Below are 22,007 nucleotides of genomic sequence, written 5' to 3' on the forward strand. Positions count from 1 at the left end.
CTTTTCTTTGTTGCTATATTATTTTTGTTATGTTGGCATGGAAATAAATGAAACTTATAGATCTATAAGGAATGTTCATGTGATTTTACACATTTATAGTGTGAAATTAATAATCGTGATAATCGTAAAACCGTGATTATTTCTCTGACAATAATCGTACCAAGAAAATCTATAATCGTGACATCCCTAGTCAGGATAGGCCTAATTTTCGCATTATTACGCAGATGAAAAAATGCAGTCCGTGAGGTTTGTTTTAAATGAGAATTAAAAGACAAATCTTGATCAAATGTTACTCCGAGGTTTCTTATGGTAGTGCTAGAGGCCAGAGCAATGCCATCTAGAGAAACTATGTCATCAGATAAAGAGTCTCTGAGTTGTTTGGGGCCAAGAACAATAACTTCAGTTTTGTCTGAATTTAACATCAGGAAATTGGTGCTCATTCAGGTTTTTATGTCTTTAAGGCAATTATGAAGTTTAGTTAATTGATTACTTTCTTCTGGCTTCATAGATAAATACAACTGTGTATCATCTGCATAACAATGGAAATTTACAGAGTGATTTCTAATGACGTTACCTAAAGGAAGCATATATAGAGTGAATAGGATTGGTCCAAGCACAGAACCTTGCGGAACTCCAAAACAAACTTTAGTACGTAAGGATGATTGATTATGAAAGTGAACAAACTGTTCACAGTTTAGGGTGGGCCACAGTGTATGTAATGTTATATCATGCTGATATATATGTTGTGATAGATTACATTTTCCCAAAACTTAATTGTGCAACTATTCCTGGATGATATAACCAGATGGAGTGTCTGTTTTCTTCTGGCTTATTCGAGTTACCAGAGCTATCTCTGGTTAGGAAAAGCATATCACCTCACAATGTATATAGTCACATTTCCCATCTTAATGTAAATTATATATAACATTAAAGCGTACATATTACTCTAGTGTGATGATGTTATTATGCTCTTGTTTAATTTAAAGTTTTATAAAGGCAAATGGGAACAATACGAAGGAAGCCCACTGAAGTAATTCCAGCAGTGTAATGCAGTGAGCACATTATAACCAATGTGATTTATGTGACAGTTTCTCAGCGGTAGCCGAACACTATTTCCAGTTCCTTCCCGTGTCTATTTCCATGCTAACATTCCACTGTCAGGAGCTGTGAAGTTACTCAGTAAAACCCCAGGAAGTGTGGTAATGAAAGGGTAAATATATAAACAAATTAGCTCTCTCAGATTTGAATATTATTCACAGCAATTTACAGTTTTATGTTTTGTGTAGTGCAATAAAACACACCTCAAATTCACTGCAAGCAGGAAACTAACATCTGCTTAAAGTTTAATCTGCCACTTTCACTTTCCTGAAACACACACGTGTGAGAGACAGGCACCAGGTGGGATCTGGTTTTTACAGCCAGAGAGTGAAGTCGACTCACTTTCTCATAGGAACACAGACATGACCTTCGACCTCTCCTCTGGGAGACCTTTGACTCTCGGGTGTTACTCAGAGAGCACGATGGCTGGATTTTGAAGTCAGGTTGATCTCTCATGCAGCATGCTTTCTCTAGTCTCACACACACATTGTCTCACACTTGAGGCACACACACATGCACTTTTACGGATGAGCTGGTTGTGTGTGAGTGGATTTGTGTAATAGAGAAAATGGCATGTGCTAGATGGAAGGGATTTTTGAGACCTTAAAAGGGAACATGGGAGAAGTATCTACTGAGGATGGACCGATATGGGATTACAGATACCTGTCATTTAGAATTTAAATTCCAGAAACTGTATACTGTCTTTAAAGATTGATTAATTTTGTTACAAATGCTTAATAGGAGGACTTAAAGTAGTGCCACAAAATAAAACAAAAACCCTGTTTTAGCCACTGTGAGCTTCTGAGCATAATGCCAATATAGATATAGAGTTTAAAACCTTTTTTTTTTAATCATAAGGAGTTCTTAAATTTAAACATATTTGCAGAGTGGGTCGCTTAACTGTTGAAAAATAAACCTTCCTGTGTGCTCAGATTGACAAACTGTGTACTGTAATGGAGACACTGTTTCTTCATTGACTGTGTTTACAAGGTCTTAGTATCCCGGTTTTGATTGGGTTTTTTAAGTATCCCGTTTTTGTGTTTGTGCATGTAAACACTATATCCCGAATTCAGAAACCGGGTTATGCCCTTTTCCCGGTTTCAAGAAACCCGGTTTTGCCACCTGGAGTACTCCGATAGAAGCCGGGATACTGGAGCATGTATACGCCTTGTCCCGGTTTCATGAATAGTTCAACTACGTCACACAGCCGGCTGAAGGATGCCCTACTCATTCTGAAGTTTTCTCTCTACTCTGAATCTGTAAACTTCATGAGAACGATCCTATCCCACCAGTCACAGCTACGTATTTTCATCCACTGTTGCCTTGTACTGCGTGGTGGCAGTGATAGCCGAATACTAGAGCTTGAGATTCTCTGCGCGCCCGGCCTAATAATGTCAAAATATTATTTACAGACTGATTTAACAGATGATCACTGCTGCCACGATCACTGGAAAGTCTGGGCGAGAGGCTTCCACAGAGGAGCGCCCAGTTTGCACCAGCTTTAAACACGTTATTTACTTCACTCAAACTGCGTGTGGCTATTAGCGCTGGTGTTAGTGAATTAGACCTTGTTTATCAGTGAGAATCATTTGCATAGAAATGTCCAATTTTTTTTTACAATATTTATTCACAGCCCTTCACCACCTGGATCCTAAAATAAACACCTGTTTTATTACATAATCATGCTTCCGTGTTGCGCCATTCATTAAGATCCTATGTTTCTGTCATTCAAATAACAAGACTTGTGGTTTAATACTCTTAATTATAACAGCCAACTTATTGAAAAATGTCGGGTTTAAATCGGGCTCGGGTCCATAATTACAGTTAATTGACGGGCCAGGCCGGTCCCGGACATAACGTGCACAACGTGCATAACGGGCTGGATTTTTTGGGCCCGATCTAAGCTCTACCAAATACCTATCAAAGTTGGTGACGTATTCAATATTTGTTGTCGCTCTCTCCTCCCATTGCTGAAGATGAAGTGGATGAGCCATAGCTGTAATGCGACGTGAGTATTTACTAACGCTAAGCCCGCTAGAAGCCACAGAGGTGTCATTTTTGTCTTACTTCTAAATATAATAAATATATCACATTTCCTGCTCAATCTGTTGTAAACAAAAGACGTAAAAGATGTAACACACGCCTGCGCAGATAGGATGCAGTGATCAGAAAACGGGTTACTGGTATTTATCATGTATACAGGGATATGAATAACCGGGTTTCTTTGTGTTCCACGTAAACATCATATCCCGGATATGCTCAAAACCGGGATACTAAAGACCTTGTAAACACAGTCAGTGATTTATCGGCCCGGCTGATTCACTGCCTGTCCTGGATTTAAATGCATTTCTGTTCAGGGTTATGAGAGTAAATCACTAAAACTTTTATCAGTAGACGTCCCTATTGACAAATAGATATCAGTAAGCGGCTAATATAAACAGTATGTCACCAACATCGGCTTGAACGCACACACTTAAAGAAGCACACACTTTCTCCCTCCCTGGTCTCCGTCAGGTTTTATCTAACATGATAACAGCTATCTACAACTTTGCCCTACTTTGTGTGTGTATGTGTGTCATAAATAATCCTGTCACACAAGTTTAGTCACAGGTATCTTTGAGCGCCCTCTCTCCTTCGCTGATGCCCCTGCCTGGCACTGCGAGGAGGGAGGATTAGGGCGCACACACACACACACACACACACACACACACACACACACACACACACACACACTACGGTACCGTATACAGGTCTAACATACACATAGTAATTATACTTTAGATAATTAGGCTTACAGAGACAGAGGTGTGTGCACATACTACATGTTGACCTAGTAATAGAACCACATTCTCACAGTGACAGTAGTAGTCCAACATCAAAGACTTCCCTAAACCTCAGTTGATAGCTCTGTGCCTTGACTTGACTGGAAATAAGTGAGTGTGTGTTTGACAGACAGAGTGTCGCAGGTCTTATCTGGGCCGCTGTTGTGTTTGGTGACATGCTGCTGCATTAGCATTTCATGTCAGCCCATGTGCTGTTTGCGAAATAAAAAAGCTGTTAAGGATTATTGAAATGAAAGCTGCAGAAAGGATAAACTAAACAGTTTGCCCTTGTTCTTGCCCCTCACATTTCTACATTTTGCAACTTTGAGCATTTACCTGACATGCTTCAATAAGCTGCAAACAAACAAGCTAAACATGTTGTCACAAGTCAGGCTTGTGCTCTTTAAAATGAATTTTACTGTACTGTTGTACTATTCAGTTAATTGTTATAGCTTAGAAGACATGCCCCACCCTTCACAGTCACATTTGTTATCATGTTTTTCTGTGTGGCATTCATTCAAATATGATGCAAAGTCCTCATGGCGATGTTTGCTGTAGTTAATTGTTAATCTCTATATATTATCATGGTAGCATAGAAGAAGAAGAAGCTTAAAAGAGGTTTGTCTTACTCAGGTTGGTCAGAATGTAGTTGAAAATTGAAAGTTTTTATGTTGTGGTCAATTTGATGTCGTCTTGAACTGCAAAAAACATCAAACATATTTATTACCTAATAATATTTGTGTGTAAATGTGTATATATTCTTGCCCCTATCAGTGTGAACTTGTCCAAAAGTTGCATTTTACAGCAGTTACATCATGCATATAATTATGGTTACACTATCTATGGTAGGTCCAGTGTTTTACTTCATGCAGCAAAGCTGTATGGACTTACTGGTGTGTAGACCTGAATTATATAAGTTTATTTTGTTTTTTAACCATTTCATCCTACAGCTTCAGTAACTTTGTATGTTTATTAGAACTGGACAATGGCCCTGATGTATGGGTTTGTAGGTCTTAAGATACGGCCTGCATGTATGGAGATGTGTCATTGGACTATGGTGTGGAAATATAGACTTGTTGGACTGGACCATGGCCTTAAAGCAAGGAAACACAGGACTGGGCAGTGGTTCGGAGATAGGTGCGTCCTCGGAGTGCGTTATGTCTCGGAAGTATGGGGGAATATAGTTGTCATATGGGACTTGAGATCTCGTAAATTTGTTATTATTTTTGTTAGAACTGGACAGTTGTGTTGATGTCTAAATGCATGGGTATATGATGGCTTGAACCACAGACTGTATATAAAAATGGAGGACGCATCTCCTCTTACTCCCACTGTACAAAAACAAGTCAAAATATCCCAGATACAGCTGCTGCCATCTTTTGATGGTAACGTCCTTTGGCGCCACAGTTCAGCAGCAGTGATCTCAGCAGTATCAAGTTCCCGTCTGTACACCCGTCAGACAAATCATGACCAGAACCATTGATCGTGAGCACACCGATTGGCACACACAGCTGGAGAGCTGTCATGTCGTCCATCTTTATAATACAGTCTATGGTTTGGGCTTTGGCTAGCAATGCAGAGAAGTTGGACTGGACTATTTTCTGGAGGGATAGGAGCGTAGAGCTCGACAAAGGCATTGAGGTTTTAGGAGTTTGCCATGGTCCGAAAAAATGTGGGCTTAAGACTGGACTTGTGCCATGAACATGAGGGTGTGGGTATGGACTAGAACCTGGCGGTGTGGGTCTGTCAGACTCCTGAAGGAATGGGAGAGTAGTCCTGGTGTACTGCACTTGAACTACATGTGGTTGTACTTGTCCATTCCCAGTGGCCCAAAAGGCTGTGGTTGTACTGGGCAGTGTGTTAATTATCCACTGCTGGCTCTTAGCTGGGCTTTGTTTGAACCCAAGTGGACTAGTGTCTCCACAGTAACAGTTACCAACGGTTACGCAAGCTTGACAACGGCAACCCTCAATGACCCACATTCCAACAGTAAATCACAACACACACACACACACTCACACACACACATTCCCGGCTCCACCCTTGCCTATCGAAACTATGCTCAGTGTTTCCACTCTGCCTGACTGTGTCTCTATCAAACATGAGAAGGGGGGAGAAAGGGGGAGGTAAATAGAAGAAAGTTTTGTCTTTCATGTAAAAAAAAAAAAAGCAGTCTCTTCCTCTTTTTTCATACTCTCGTTCCTTACTCACATTTATGAATCAGTCGGCCTTCGCATCCTCCTACCATCTCCTCTTAACTGTGTGAATGTATGTGAGAAGGAGGCCACTGGCTTTAACAGTGTAGAATTAATCTAGTTAAATCTAGTTTAAACCTTTGCCTCAAATCACCCTGCTCTGTCTCTCTGTCTCACACACACAAACACACACGCACTCATTTGATCTGTCACCTTAAGTCGTTTGGCCAGTTGTCTACTGTGCTGAAATGCTGGCAAGGTCTCTCTTTAAAATTGAAATTCAAAATTGCTTTGTTGGCATCCTGACAGGAGAGATACCTACGTCGTATAAGATCCTCAGTCAGGGTTTTCCCGCTGCTGCATTTCAAGGCACAACATCCTCCTCTGACATTATGAATAAGAACTAAGTCTTATGAAATGCAATCTCAGAGAACTTGAAGGGAAAAGGACACAGTTTTCTTTGTCATCAGCTACAGGCCCAGTTTTAATTCAAAAGCCCTTCAGGGGATGGACACAGGAACATGAACACAGTAACAGCTACCTACGCCTCTTATTTTAGAGATATGTATGCAAGTGTATGAGCTATAGATTGTGGTGTTTGATTGCCTCAGATTGGGACTGTGTTTCCTTTATTTTGTACATGGCTGTTGCTGCATGACCGATTGATAGTTAAAGCATCCAGTTTGACTTCACTGATGTTGCACAGCATTCCTTTCTTTCCTGCTCGGGATTTGTTTTTTCCTGCGAGTGAGATGATGTCCTCTATTAATTTTTTTAGCACATACTAGCTTTTTAACTTCTACAAGCTCCCTCTGAGATCTAAGGCTTTCTAAGACTTTTTTTAATGGCAGTTACAATAAAATACGAGGCCGGTTTTACGGCTGAAGCTTAACGATTGCGCACACACACCTGCTGTGTCAGCACTGTGTTACATATGATTATAGCAGGACTGGGTGTGTGATGTTGAAGACATTTCTGTTCTATAGTAGACTATGTGCAGAGGGAAATGTCAACATGTAGGCAGTAAATTTGCACATACATACACTTACTGTGTAGATAGCCCCAGGTGTCTATTTCAGCCTGCTGCTTTCACATCCAGCACTGGTACTGGCAGTGCTTGAGCCTGTGTGTGTGTGTGTGTGTGTGTGTGTGTGTGTGTGTGTGTGTGTGTGATACAACAGATAAGACAGCTGAAACACAATAAATAGTAAGGTTTTATTTTACAGGCCAGAAAGTAAGGAGGTTTTCTGGAAAGAACTGTGTCATTTGGTCGTAACTCTAGGGAAAACCCTAATTTCCTAGAAACAAAAGCTGCATTTAAAACAGAGTAAATGGAAGTAATCAGTTGGAAGTGATTGCAATGCATATTTTCACCATAATGTATACCAGTTACAGGGTTCTTTCCATAAAACTTCATGAGAATTTTTCAAAAATAATTCTGAAATTTTGGTAATTACAGTGCGCTGCCTGTTTTTAAGAAAGTCTTATTGAAGGCATTTTTAGCGCACAAAAGTTGTTGTATGTGGTTTGACACCCAGGTCAGCAAATGACGCAACAGTCTTCTTTTTCTGTCGTCACACAACCTGCTGATATACTCCACTTCCTGGCTCTCAGCCAGTAGTACTTCTCCCCTCTGTTGACAGTCAAGGCTGCTGAGCAGTTGTTTCACTGCACAGTCCTGCGTTAATAATGACTGTGCTCCATTTATTAATAATGTAAAAATAATGAATAAGGAGCATTTGAATCATTTGGCTTGTTAAATGAATATACTGTCTGAACTAATATTCATATTAAATGGGTTATAGTCTGCATGCAAACATTAACAAGCAGTCTCTCTGTCTTTTCAACAGGACTTAGAGTTCCATGGCGTGATGCGGTTCTACTTCCAGGACCGGGTTGCCGGTAACTTTGCCACCAAGTGCATCAGAGTGTCCAGCACAGCGACAACACAGGATGTCATAGAAACGTTAGCTGAGAAGTTCAGACCAGACATGAGGATGCTGTCCTCGCCAAAGTACTCCCTGTATGAAGTCCATGTCAGTGGCGGTGAGTCCCATAGAGTGGCGATAAGGGGTCGACCCACACAACCAAGCCAACATCTTAACATGAGAAATTATATTAGTTTGACGTAACTGACTGTCAGATAAACTGGTGTGTCTTTCTGTGTGTTAGAAGAGCGTCAGCTAGACCTGGACGAGAAGCCTCTGGTTGTTCAGCTGAACTGGAACAAAGACGACAGAGAAGGACGCTTTGTCCTGAAGAACGAGAACGACATCCTTCCCAAGGTCGGCTGCTCTGTCCGATGTTGTCTGTGAACATGTTTGACTCATCCAGTCATTCATCCATCAGAGTAAAACAATATGCCTTATATGACATATCTGGACATATCTTGGTATTTGGAGACATTTTTATGTTGTTGATGTAGATAATTTTAGGTTACCAGGGTAACCCCGGTTCTCTAATAACCGAGTGAGGTATCTATCACTATTGGAAATGCCTCCAGGCCTGAAGGGGATTCGATTAATGTAGGAGGTGTGGTTTTATTCCAGTTTTAACAACCTTGACTAGCAATATTTTTATGATACAGATTATTTTGATCATCATAATAAGGTTTAAGACTACATTAAAGCTTCTGAGACCACATCATTAACTCTTCATCCCCTCTCTACCAGAAGAGTCAGAGTAATGGTCCAGAGAAGGAGAAGGATGGAGTGATCCAGAACTTCAAGAGGACTTTGTCCAAGAAGGAGAAGAAGAAGGAAAAGAAGAGGGAGAAGGAGTTCGCGCGGATCCCCGACGGAGACGAGCAGGCACTCAGTCGGGAGGACGGGTAAGAGACACACACACACACACACTCGCAGTCATCCATCTTTCTGTCCTGCCCTTACATCCTCTCAGTCCTTGGAGATGTTCTTGTTTTTTTTATAATGCCAAGAAAAGCACAGAAGGCTCCAAAAGAGGAAAGAATTAGAGATTTAAACTTCGACCTTTCTGTTCCTCCATTTGTCTTCTTCTTTTTTTCACTTATTCCATCTTCTCCCTCATCATTCTTCTTCCTCGTTCTGTGCTTTAGAGAAAACAGTCGTCTGGCAGCAGAGGTTTATAAGGACATGCCGGAGACCAGCTTTACTAGGACAATCTCCAACCCAGAGGTGGTGATGAAGAGGAGACGTCAGCAGAAGCTGGAGAAACGCATGCAGGAGTTCATGAGCAGTGATGGGAGGCCCGACTCAGGTACTGAAACTGTTTGTTGCCCCCCTAATTCAACACGTCTTGTTTACTCGTGTATCCAGACCCTTTTCTGCCAAACCCAGCTTGAGCTGCTCTCCAGTCCATCCAGTCATGCATAGATCACAGTCTCATTGCTCTCATAATTCACAGTAGCTGTCAGAGAAAAAACAAGCCAATGACGTCACCATTGTTGAGGCGTAGATCCAGATAAGAGTATGAGGAACACTCCCTGAAGCTTAATGAGATTCATTATTATGATTTAGAGGAAGTTTTAAACCACCAAGACTTCTCCTACAGCTGGCTCTGGGCCCAGATGCTGCACCTGGGCACGATGGGTCTTAGTCTAGGAAGTAATGAAGAGCTTGATGACTTATTTTTAAAAGCTCCGGAGCATCTCTGCAGACATTTTAAAACGTGTTATAAAGACAGCCATCTCTGCAACACTCGGCTAATCAGATCTGTATGGCAGTGAAGTTAGATGTCTGAGTAACGTCTGAGTAAAACATATATAATGGTCTGCCACGTGTCTGATTAGTTCAGCAATTCAGATAGAACTGGTGTTCTGCTCAGTTGGACAGTCCAGAGGTTGAAGAAGCAGTTGACCAATCAGACCTTAGAAAGCGTGATTAAGGATGGGAATGCTACCATAATGAAAAGTAGAGGCAGAAAAATTGTGAGATTTGTTAATGAGATTGATGCAGCTGTACACATCACTGAAAGTAGACTTATGTAAGGGATAATGTACAACAAGTGGGTCATTAGTAAGAAATCAACCCTAACCCTTTACTGAAGGTCTTGAATCACCATTAAGAGTGGCAATAATGACCCACTCACTGTATATTATCCTGCTTATTACATGGCTACTTACAAGTCAATGACTTGGCACAAAATCTTGATTTTTGATAAATGATGTTATTGATTTCAAAATGATTTTGTTGCTTCCCAGTAAGCGTCTATGATCAGAACTGTGTCTAAAACAACAGCCTGTTATTCATGGCAGCTGTCTGTTATTTAGAAATAACAGACCGTAGAACCGTATTTCAACAATATATATCAAGTATTTAAGAAAGCCACTGACTTCACTCCGTGTGGGTGTGGGTGTGCATGTTTGTGTCTGTGTATGTGGAGGTCAGCCCCAGCACAGAGCGACGGTGAGAGGCTGCAGCATGATAATAAATTAAACCAAAATGTTAGAAAGATTTGATAAAAGAACTGTTAACGTCGGTACTTCTCAGTATTACAGTCTTTGATAATTTAGTCCCAGGGCTCATTTAGTATCAGGTTTCAGTACCTATCCCTACCAATAAGAGTACTGAACCTGGCAAAAATAAGTGGCACATATCACCTGGCTTACACCATCCCTATTAAGTAGCACAGCGTTGGTGGAATATATAGTAACTCCTTACAGCAAGTAGGAGCTGACAAACTGGTCAGGATTGAGGGAACAAAAAGTGAAGCCAAATATAGAAACTTTCTCTCAGAGTGAGTATGACATCATGCAAAGATTCAGAGTTGGTTTGGCTTCAGAGCAAGTGTGAATGTCCTTGTGTGGCTTCAGCAAAACCTGACGTGAACTCTAGAGAAAATCTGCAGGGAGACCCTGAACATCACAGTTCAGTGCTACTTCTTATCCAGTGTGACAGAGCTCGACTAATCTGTGAGCTTGGCTCAAAGATACAGCTGATAGAGGTGTTCTGCAGCTGTAATCACCACCCGAAGCTCTTGTATGAAGAAATGAATAGAAACTAGACAGTCACGTAGGGCTGGGCGATATGGCTGAAAAATGTATCACGATATAAGTGTTTCGTATCAGTCGATATCGATAATTATTGAATTTTTTAAAACTTATTTGAAATAAGGACCAGAAGAAAAAAATGTTAAATTTAAACACTTTTATTTTAAATGTAACCTTTCCTCAGTAATGAACAAACGAACACAGGGGAAAAAGAGGTCAACATAACCATGAAAAACAGTCAAATAAATAAATATATTGGTTAATTTTAAAATCCGAAGTACTGCCAAACTGGCGAACTGACCTTTCCTAGACAGAGTCTATTGTATATTAACACTTAAAATAACATGTGTACAGATGTACAGATGTGAAGCCCTGGCTGTATCTGACTGAGCCTTAATGAAAGCTGTTGTCTTATATTTTTTTTCCTCTGAAAATATGAACCTTATAGTCAAACACTGTTTATTTAGCCTGTGTAGCTGAGGGGACAGGTCAAACTGATGTGATGCTGATTTACAGGAGAATTCATGTCAAATGGAGGATAAGCCATGAACATAAACTACAGATCATCTGTAAAGCATTTTAATAAATTAATCTATCATACTTAAAACAACTGGAGACTGAAAACAAACTGACATATGGGTCTGATCACGTTTTTAATGAACTGACATCATTCTAGACAGGATGTAAGTGTGTCTGTGACTTCCTGTACGGACTGAAGGCTGCTGGAAACTGTTGAGAAACTGTCCGACTTCACCGCGGCTTTTTGTCACCGCCCCCTGTTGCGGCTGTCTGCTCTCGTCTACTTTCCAGGCGAGGTGCAGTTCATCTCGAATGAGCCTTTTTTCTCCTTTCACTGTTTTGTTATGAGTTGCAGACACGAGGCACGAAGGCGCAACCAAACATGAAACTGCTGGTGTGCGTCTCACTCAACAGGTTATTGGAACGTTACGTACGTTACAAGCAGTGAGTGATTGACTTTGTTCATGCCACCAAACTTACTTAGCTGGGCCGGGAGTGCCGGGAGAGGCTGAAGCCCTCGCTGGAATTGCATCCCCCAGAATGCCTTGCGGTTCAGGACGGTGATTTTCTTCCTGTTTTATTAGATGTTTTATCGAACGTATTTTCTATTGATATCGATCACGTGTCTATCGCGATAGATATTGCTATCGTTTTATCGCCCAGCCCTACAGTCACGTTTTTTACTATTGATAAAATATTAGTATATATTTTACCTGATCTTTCAGTTTTCATCAGCTGGTCCACAGAAGACCATATGTTGTGGGCACGTCTCACGCTGACATGTTTACACACAGAAAGACATACTGCACGTACATGTTGAATGAATGCAACAAACATGCTGGCTGGTTCGATGAGTGACTCAAGCATTACCTAATCACTCTGCCAGACACACAGATGGACCAGTGAACCGACTCTAAAAACAGCTTTCACCACTGTCCACATACGGTAGACACACACACACTCACACACGGTGGGATAGGATGGCTTGTGGTCAGACAATGACGTTCTCCCAGCAGAAAGTGCTATTTTAAACAAGCTCATTTTATGTAATGCTTCTTGAAACCCTGTTTGCTTTGCTGAAGACTCCCTTGCGGGTTTTACGAAGGTGATCATTTCCAGTTGACACATCACGGTCACATGGCTCGGCGTGGTACATTATATGTATTTTATGAGCACCACAGGCAGTCCCTTCCACCTAGTGCTTCTACTTTTTACAAGGAAAAATGTAATTCAGCACTTTAAATTTCCTGTTACGTGTAGTATGTTCAAGTCAGTGTCCCTGTACAGAACATTGTTGGGATCCATGTCCAGGCCACTGTCCTGTCATTGGCAGTGGATTACTGAGGAAGACATACTATGTTCAGATCATGGTGGATTGGCAAAATTAGGTAACACCGTGTGAATGTAATTTTAACTTTAGGGAAACTTTTTAGTTTTTGTACTAAAAGGGAACCAAGAGACACCTCTCTTTGCCTTATGCTAACTTAATTTCCTTGGGTTTGGATGACAGTTTGTGTCCTGTGGTTTGAATGTTGTTAAAGAGACTTTTCCACTTGTAAAACACAAAAAGTGTTGGGGAAATGGCTTGAGCCAGTTTTATACTTACTATGTTAAACTGTCTCTGCGTAGTTGCTTACTGTACGCTGTAGCTTATGCCAGTGGTTCCAACTGGTTGGTCATGGTCCAGAAGTGGGTCGCTGGCACATTCTGAATGGACCACAAGTGACTTACGAATGTGTCAAATTTGTAAAAAAAAAAATAAAATTAAATTAAAAAAAATCAAGCTTTATTTTTAAGTACAGTGAATTTCCACCACAGAGCTTTTATTTTGAAGTGCCGTTTGCTGCTGTAGAGTAAGTGACTAAGGGACAGCTACTTGACAGAGATAGCAAACTAGCCTAACGACATGGCCAAACGCAAGTATGATGCTATGATGTTTGTTTTTGTAGTCTGAAAACCATTTCTCTCAGTGGAAGTGAAGATGTTTTACACTTACTTCAGAGACAAGAAACAATAAAATGTAAAAACAATAAAACCCCCACGAAATTGCAACTGAAATCTTGTGCGTGATTTATCCTGGCTTTATATGAATAGAGGAAAAGTCCGCTAGCTGCTAGGCTAATTTATGCAATGTAAAATGTCTTATTAGCATGTCGTGTATGTGGGGAAAACTATCTATCAAGAGACAATTGTTTTGTCTGTGAACCTTGTGAGTTATTATGGAAACAAATTTTGTACTTCTGTTTAATGTTGTGACTACTGAGGCATATTTTATGTGTGTTTTAGGTGTGTTAGCTGAATCAATACAACTTAACTACACAGAAAATCTACACAGTAGCATAGAAACCCTTCCGCTAACTAGTATTTTGCTCGGGTACAAAGACTCACAGCCACCTGTGTAGCACCTGTGTAGTTGGCTTTGTTTAAATTAGCCTTTAACCTTTTAAATGTTTTTTAGTAAAACGTTGAATTTTAAGAAAAAAAACCTACAACAGAATATTTGTGTTTTAAGATTATTTATTTCACCCTTCAAAAATTCCAAATATTTTTTCTTAGTGTGAGTAAATAATAATCTGGCCTTTTATTTGTTACCAGGGTGCAATAACTAACAAAATTTGTTGGTCGCACTTTCCTGCAGGAGGCACTTTGCGGATATACGCTGACAGTCTGAAGCCCAACATCCCATATAAAACCATCCTGCTCTCCACAAGAGACACGGCAGACTTTGCTGTGGTGGAGGCGCTGGAGAAGTACGGGCTGGAGAAGGAGAACCCCAGAGAGTACTGTATTGCCCGGGTAACTATGCTTATCTTACTACAACTCCACCATGAAACACATCCATCCTCTCAGATAGACGGTGCATACCAAAAATACCAGATTTGATATGCCCCCGTTAAAGTCAAGCCAAGTTAAACTGTTTTAAATTGAACCTAGTTTTAAGGAAAACTACAAGTTTTGGCCTGCGCTGTGAGTTGTAAGCCCTTCCAGCTGCAGTGGATACTATTTAACAGGTATCAAGTCACATCGAGTGCACCCATATGTGATCGCAGCACCTTATTCGTCATGTTTTGACTTGCACCAAATTTAAAGTGAATTTATTTGTGAGTGTGCTGCCAGCCACTGCCCACTTCTTAACACCTACATCCTCCCCTGTTCTCTACTGAACACAACCTTCTATCTTCCCATCTCATCAATAAACACCTCCATGATTCTTCTGAGAGGCTGTGTGCAGAGGGCAGCCAAGGTCACGGTCACATGCGCAAGAACACACACACACACACACACACACACACACACACACACACACACACACACGCAAACACACACAGATGCATGCACTCTTCACCGGACTGGCAGATTGAAACAGAATGCTACTTGGCACTAAAACCTTTGGGAGGAATGCAATTCAGTTGCTTTCAGACTGAGTGCTACAGCAGCAGCAGATGCTTTATGCCTGCATGTATATGTGTGTGTGTCTCTTGCTCCGTGTGTGTGTGTGCGTGTGTTTGTGTGGTCGTGACAGTGAACTTGGCTGCCCTCCTCACAGCCTCTCCCATTATCTATCCTCTCAGATGGACTCTGGCTACGGCCAATCATATGAAATAACTGCTGCTCCCACAGCCAATACAGTGGAAGACCCTCCAGAGACCACACACACACACACACACACACACACACACACACACACACACACACACATTGTCCCACACAGACACATTGTCCCAGATACACAAACATACACACACTGTTGATAGTCAGTAGCAATTTGCTGATGAGACTGAAGCACAGGCAAAGTCCATTAGGTTAGTGAGCATGAGATATAAGCACTAGTACTCAAGCTAGTAGCATGTCAGCTTGTGTTTTTATGTTTGGGGGTGGGTGGGTGGGGTTGGTGTTAACCGAGATGAGACGGAACTGCATGAAGAGATGTAGGATGGCTGTAGACTACAGGCAGCTTTGTAAAGAAATACAGCAACTTTGCAGTATTTATGAAGCCTGAGAATAGCCAAACAAGTATTTTTAGTGTATATCAATATCAATCCGTTAGTAATTTTCTTGATTAAAAGCTACATTTTTTGGTCTATTAAGACCCACACACACCAAACTGACTTCAGAGAGCTAGCAGCAACCAAAGCCCCCTGATGTGTCTCCTGACATTACCATGTCTCGGCCAGAAAAGTTGCCTACAGCTGACACATACGTTCTGCACCTGTGAGAGGAAATAATTCTCCACACCAGCAGAAATAAGTAGTCTGTAAACGTTTATTCAAAAAAGGGAAATTGGAAGACTATCTTGATGCTGGTTAGAAAGTTAGCACATTTTCAACACAATCCAGTGTTGAAAGAACAGAGCATATTGATCGTGCACCAGTGAACAATAACACAAACCATCACAAAATGTTTCTGCTTCAAGAAAAGCAAACGTACCTTACATAACAAGTTTGTCTGGGTCTCACTCCCTCTTGACTTAAGCTTTTTGTTTACTTACCTCACTTACGTTTTTCTTCTCGTGTGCTGAGCTAAACTGCCAATCAGAGTGATTTCATTCACAAAGGTTGACGCTGAGCCAACATGTTGAATAGCCAAAAAAAAAGTAGACAGGAGCCGACGAGGGGCAATGGTGTAAGACACACCGCACCGACGAGGGCGGCAGACAATCACCAACAGCCCAGCTTTGACAACCGGCTGATAATGTCCTCAAATGTCTTATTTTTTCCACAACTCAAAGACAGAGAGTTTACTGTCATAGAGGGGTCAATAAATGAATGAATTAATTAATTAGTCATTGCAGCTCTAATACTGTATAATTCAAGCAATCTAATAATTGTCAACTTTGGAACTTTGGAAATCATGGCACATGAAATTCGTCACAATCTAAGAATCGTTATCTTTAAACCCTATAATTCCTCATTCCCACTATAAATCAGGGTTTTTTTTTTGCACTATGATTTTAAAATACTCATATGACAGACATTGCGCAAACTGTTAGTACTTTGTTTGTTTATGTGTTTAATGTTTTTATTGTGTTAATTCTATTCTAATTTGAATATGTGAATAGACTCTATGTTTTATGTGTGTGTATTTTGAAGGGGCAACAAGCCTGAGTTGTGAGATGACAACAAACAATGAATAATCTCTTAGACACATTATTTGACATGGGCACATTACACACACCTCCACCCACAGAAGAAACATTTAATAGTTACATTTAGGAACAACTGTGATCTTTTGCTGTCTGAAATAGTAATTAAAAGTCTTCTTCTCATCTCAAAGTCTGTCTGTGAATTACAAGAATTGAAGCACATTCTGTAATACAGCGTCTCTGTGAACTCTGAGCTGGTCACTGCTGGAGTTTATTTTGCTTTAGTTTCCTCAGCTGACCCAGTTTGTTTTTCTGGTTTATTTTCTTTGCAGCAAGATGATAAGTCAGGCAAGGAAGTGATTCTGGACGATACTGAGTGTCCACTGCAGATCTTCAGGGACTGGCCTGCTGACAGAGGTAACACACACACACACACACACACACACACACACACACACACACACACACACACACACGGTTCCACACAATAAATTTACAGCATGCTTCTCTCAGACTCTTCCTCTTTTCTTGGTTGCTACCGCCCCCTCCTGTTGCCCTACAGTCATTACAACTCTGCTTGTAGCTCCTCACCTTGTTCTTATTGTGTCGTTTGTTGCACAGGATCAGGGAAGTGTTGTTGCAAGCATGGGCTACCATATATCATATACTAAACAATCTTTTGGTGACAAACATTCCAGTGTAACATGCTAAAATTTGTATTATTTCATGTGTTAGGAGCACTAGTGTTCCAGCTGAAGAAGAGACCCCCGGACTACCAGGGGAGGAAGGCAAGAAAAGATGATAAAGGCCTGCGAGGGAAGGAAGGCAGCAGCAGCTCCCTGCCGCCCGAAAAATTGCCTTACCTGGTGGAGTTGAGCCCAGGTAGGACCGCAACACACAGCACCATGATGTCTGCTCCTGTATTTGTGATGTCTTAGCTCCATCAGACATACTTGTACAACAGCAGCAGTAAAAGAAGCAGCAGCAGCTATTCTGATGAACACCACTGTGATGAGTGGTGTTGGCCAGCAGGCAGCAGTGCAGCTACAGTAAATAACAATCAGTGTTCCTCAAAGGCAAGCCTGTCTCACTTTCCCTGCTAATGTGAGTGAATCACATGTGGCTGCATTATGGATTCCAGCTGTTTTTGTGGTTTGTGTTCCGACTAGTGCAGGATTTCCTCAGTATATAAAAGTCACCACAGGAGGTCAGGAATCGCTGAAGTCTCTATTGGAGACGGCTCTTAGAAGTAGCTGCATTTACCTGAGGATGATAGTGTATGCTGCCTCCGCATTACTTCCATTCAACACCCCAGCACACTACGGCTTCATCCTGAAGCCTTGAAGCTGCCAGGACAGATGTTACTGCAGTTTTATACACCACAAAAGAAACACTTAGTCAATACATTATTTACCTTGAGTTTTTTTAAACGATAACTATTTATGGCAGCATCTTTTAACTCTAGCATTATTATTAGTCCAGGCTGCAACTTGAATGTTTTTTGACTGGGTAAGCTGTTTAGAAGTCTGCTTGCCCACAATTTTTACTTGCTCCTAAACAAAATGTTTGATTTATTAGCGGAACTGTCACAAAAGAGGACCTCGTTTTATCCACCTTGCTCTCAAACTGGCAGCAAAGTGTGCAATATTTAGTATCTTGCTTCCAGGGTAATTGAAATGCTTACGTGTACTTCATCTCATGAACTTTGTCTTAACCTGCTGCCATTTTCTTGTGAGTGCCCGTAAATCTTGCACAAGAACATGTGTCACATGTGTTTTCAATGGAAAAAGCCACCATACAATGCTCTAACCAACTTAAAAATGCCTTATGATGTTGATCTACCTTTCATTTCAAAGTTTGCTTTACTTCTTGATATGATGCTGATGTGAAGAGCAGGAAATGTCTTTGTGATCTAAACATAAACATCAGATTTACAGTCAATTGGTACACCCAGATGTTCTTTGATTGGGGGAAAAAAGGTTTACTTAAGAGTTGTTCAAAATGCATTGTGGGAAATGGAGGAAAATCCCTGAATTAGAGGTAGATTCGACAGGTTAAGAGACCCGGAGTACAACAAAAGGTAAGTTGCTACAGCAAAGGTCCTGGAATGCAGTAAAACAACCCCAGTGTGGAGACATCACTGTGATACCACTGAAGCATTTTGGAAAACAACCCCTACCTGAGTCTTGCTAAATGTGACCAGCCCTAACAGCTTGTTTCTCTCTACTGATCCCTCTCTCTTTAGCTTCCTCTTTGTCTGTCATGAGCCTCATGCCATTAACTTATCTGTCCCGATGGTGACCCCAAACACTTGGCATCACCAAGCTGCAGTGCTGGCACAGTTTTGGGGAAACCAGTGGGTCTTGTCCAGGAATGAACTAACACATCGACTTCATCCTCTGTCAGGTTGACGGGTCACTGTCTGTGGAAAGGACTGGAAAATTGATTTGGTTGCTCTCCTAAACACTGGGTGCTGGGACTGTGTGTGTGGGTGAGAGAGAGAGTGTGTTCCTGTATGCTTGATAACTAATATAGCTCTTTGCAGTGGCTAAGATTAGTGTGTGTAAGGCAGAGATTGCAGCTTCGGTTACCTGTAACTGGTGATGTTTTCCTTTAACGTTAATTTAAGATAAGGACTAATATCTGGTAAGAACAGTATTGCATTCTATCATAAACGTAGACAGTGAAAAGCCCTCAAATACTCCATATGTGTGAGTGTGTGTGTGTGTGTGTGTTTGTATTCCTCCATGCATTAATGGGTTAACAAGGTAATGCTGCATTTTTCCTCCTTGCTGCATTTTCACCCTCTGCTATGTGTCTGTTTTCTTCCCCACCTTCTTATGGCATGGTGTGTGTTTGTGTGTACGTGTGTGTGTGTGTGCGGGGCCTTGTGCATGTGTCCTTCTACCTCCGCACCTGCCTGCCTGTTTGCCTAGGGCGAGGGAATCACTATGCCTACTACGCCTATCGGCACCATGAAGGTAAAAAAATCCACCACACCTCCTCTGTGTCTGTTGCAGTGGCTGATGGGATTGTTGGGAGGGTGTGCAGTGACCCCCGACTCCCCATTTGGCTGATAATAATCAAACACATGCCCCCCTCTGCTAAATGTAGTGTCTGTGTTGCACTCATAGTCTTTTAGTAGCGTTACTGCACTGGTACAGCTTATAGCTATTTAGATTTTATAGGTAAAATTCCTTTTTATGTCCCTTTAAAGGAATTGTTTGACATTTAGATGGAAAGATTGATGATATTCTCATGTCTGTATGCTAAATATGAAGCTACATACTACAGCCAGTTTGCTTAGCTTAGCACAAAGACTTAATACAAGGGGAAACAGCTAGCCTGGCTCAGTCTACAGGTGCTGGCTTCAGCATGATGTTCGCTGGAGGAAAAGTGGTATATGCATTTCCCAAAATATCAGACTAACCTTTTGAATAAAATTTAGGAGATTATTACACTTTAAAGAAAATATTAGGTGCAGATTCAGAAGACATGTTATTGCCAACAAAAAAAGGCTTTTTATGTCTCAAAGACACTCTAAAGTCGTTTTTGGAAACAATTTTTTTTTATATTGCATTCCCAGTTACAGTAAAATTGACTGACAGTGGCTACAAATAAAACGTCAAACTGATAGTAACATTAAATGCTTAAAGATTTAGGACCGTGCACTCGAGGAAACACTCCAGCGAGTGTATCTGGTATCTTTGTCTTCATAGTGATTACCCTGTAAAGTGCATTTCTAAATAGAGTCACAAGGTGTGATATAGGAAACTTCAAATCAAGCAATACTTTAAAGGGGACCTATTATGCTTTTCCTTATTCTCTGTCATGTATATAGTTTTACAGTGTCGGATATTCATATTAAATATGGCTTAAGATTCAAATAATGAGGTAAATGTATGTAAAAAAATAATCCCTGGGAGCAAAAGCCACAGGCTTCAGACTGTTCTGAATACTCTGTTAACAACGGTTTATTCCACTTTCAAGACAAGATAAAGTCAGCTCATGACAGATTTCTTGATATGTGATCTGCTCCAGGTGTATTACTGCAAGTGTTTACATTATGTAGCCTTCACTGCTACATGTAGCTACATGCTAATGTCAGGGAAATATGTAAACATGGTTGCTAATATTGTTAATTTCACACCAATTTGGGATCATATTCCTGCTGGAACATGTCCAGTTGTGTTTAGAAGATTTTATTGGTGATTTGTAAGAGGAGAAAGTGAGGCTATACGCAGTTATTTCCTGTCTGCAAGTACACTGCTACATGTAGCTACATGCTAACATCCGACAGCTCAGGGTGTCTCTTTAATAGTCTATCAGGGTGCAGATAAGATGGCTGCAGTGCAGAGACAAGGACAAGCACACCTGACATGTTTTGGGATACTGTATAATATGTTATTGATCATGTTATCTGAAACAAAAATGTATAATTCAGCAGAATCTTCAAAAGATTCAAAACATATTCCCTTCTCGATTTTGTGTCTAGTTGTGAAGATTTTGGATTAGATACTTTCATTAGTATTTTTGCACTGTAAAAAGTGCCGCTATACTCCATTATAGTCATTCCCTTTGCTGAATTGATGGTACAGATATGCCAAGATACAGAAGACCTGGAAAGGCTGACCAATCAGAGCAGACTAGGCTTGTTTAGGAGGGTGGCTGAAAGAGACAGGCGCTAAAACGTGTGTCTCAGACAGGGTGAATACAGGTGTTTCAACATAGACAGTATGAGGTAAATAAAATGTTTTTCAACCATTGAGGCATGTGAACATGTTCTGGTATGAACTTAAAATACAAATATGAGCATAATAGAGCTCCTTCAAAGAATACTAGTATACTAAAGCTTTAGCATGGAGCATGTTACTATTAAACTTGATTCAACAATGATCTCTAATAGATACATGATGTCCCTGATCTCATACAAAGTTGCCAGTTTCTTGTTAAAGCTCATTACTTGACTGTAAAAGGCCAAGCCATCCTGGTAGTCTTGTCATATTAGCTGTTTTCTGGATTATTTTTAGAAGGTGGTTCTGAGGTTTTTCTGATACCCATTCATTTTTACCCAGAATTTTTTTCCACCCAGAGCAGCCAACATTTCCCTTTTTTCTTTGGTGAACTAATATGCCGCTTTGCTTTTACTAAACTCCTGTTTACTAATAATCAATAATTGCTCTGCAGCCCCACCAGCCACCATACTTTTTTGCCACGTTAGCAGTGTACATCCCAGTAGACTCTTATTGACCCTGTCATGTTGAAATGATGGATGGATTCTATGCTGTCATGTGTGGACAGATAGTGTGAGTGTGTGAGGATGA

General features: G+C 40.8%; 1 protein-coding gene across 1 annotated transcript in view; it reads left to right on the forward strand.

The window, feature by feature from the left end:
- The window catches only part of afdna (afadin, adherens junction formation factor a), a 137,694-nt gene that overhangs the window by 35,433 nt on the left and 80,254 nt on the right, over positions 1–22,007 (forward strand). Inside the window, 8 exon segments of the mRNA XM_049590976.1 lie at positions 7,966–8,161; positions 8,288–8,400; positions 8,788–8,945; positions 9,189–9,349; positions 14,239–14,396; positions 17,016–17,100; positions 17,419–17,565; positions 19,620–19,664. Coding sequence (XP_049446933.1) covers positions 7,966–8,161; positions 8,288–8,400; positions 8,788–8,945; positions 9,189–9,349; positions 14,239–14,396; positions 17,016–17,100; positions 17,419–17,565; positions 19,620–19,664 — 1,063 coding nt within the window.

This window comes from Epinephelus fuscoguttatus, linkage group LG11 (assembly GCF_011397635.1).
Source record: "Epinephelus fuscoguttatus linkage group LG11, E.fuscoguttatus.final_Chr_v1".
NCBI lineage: Eukaryota > Metazoa > Chordata > Actinopteri > Perciformes > Serranidae > Epinephelus > Epinephelus fuscoguttatus.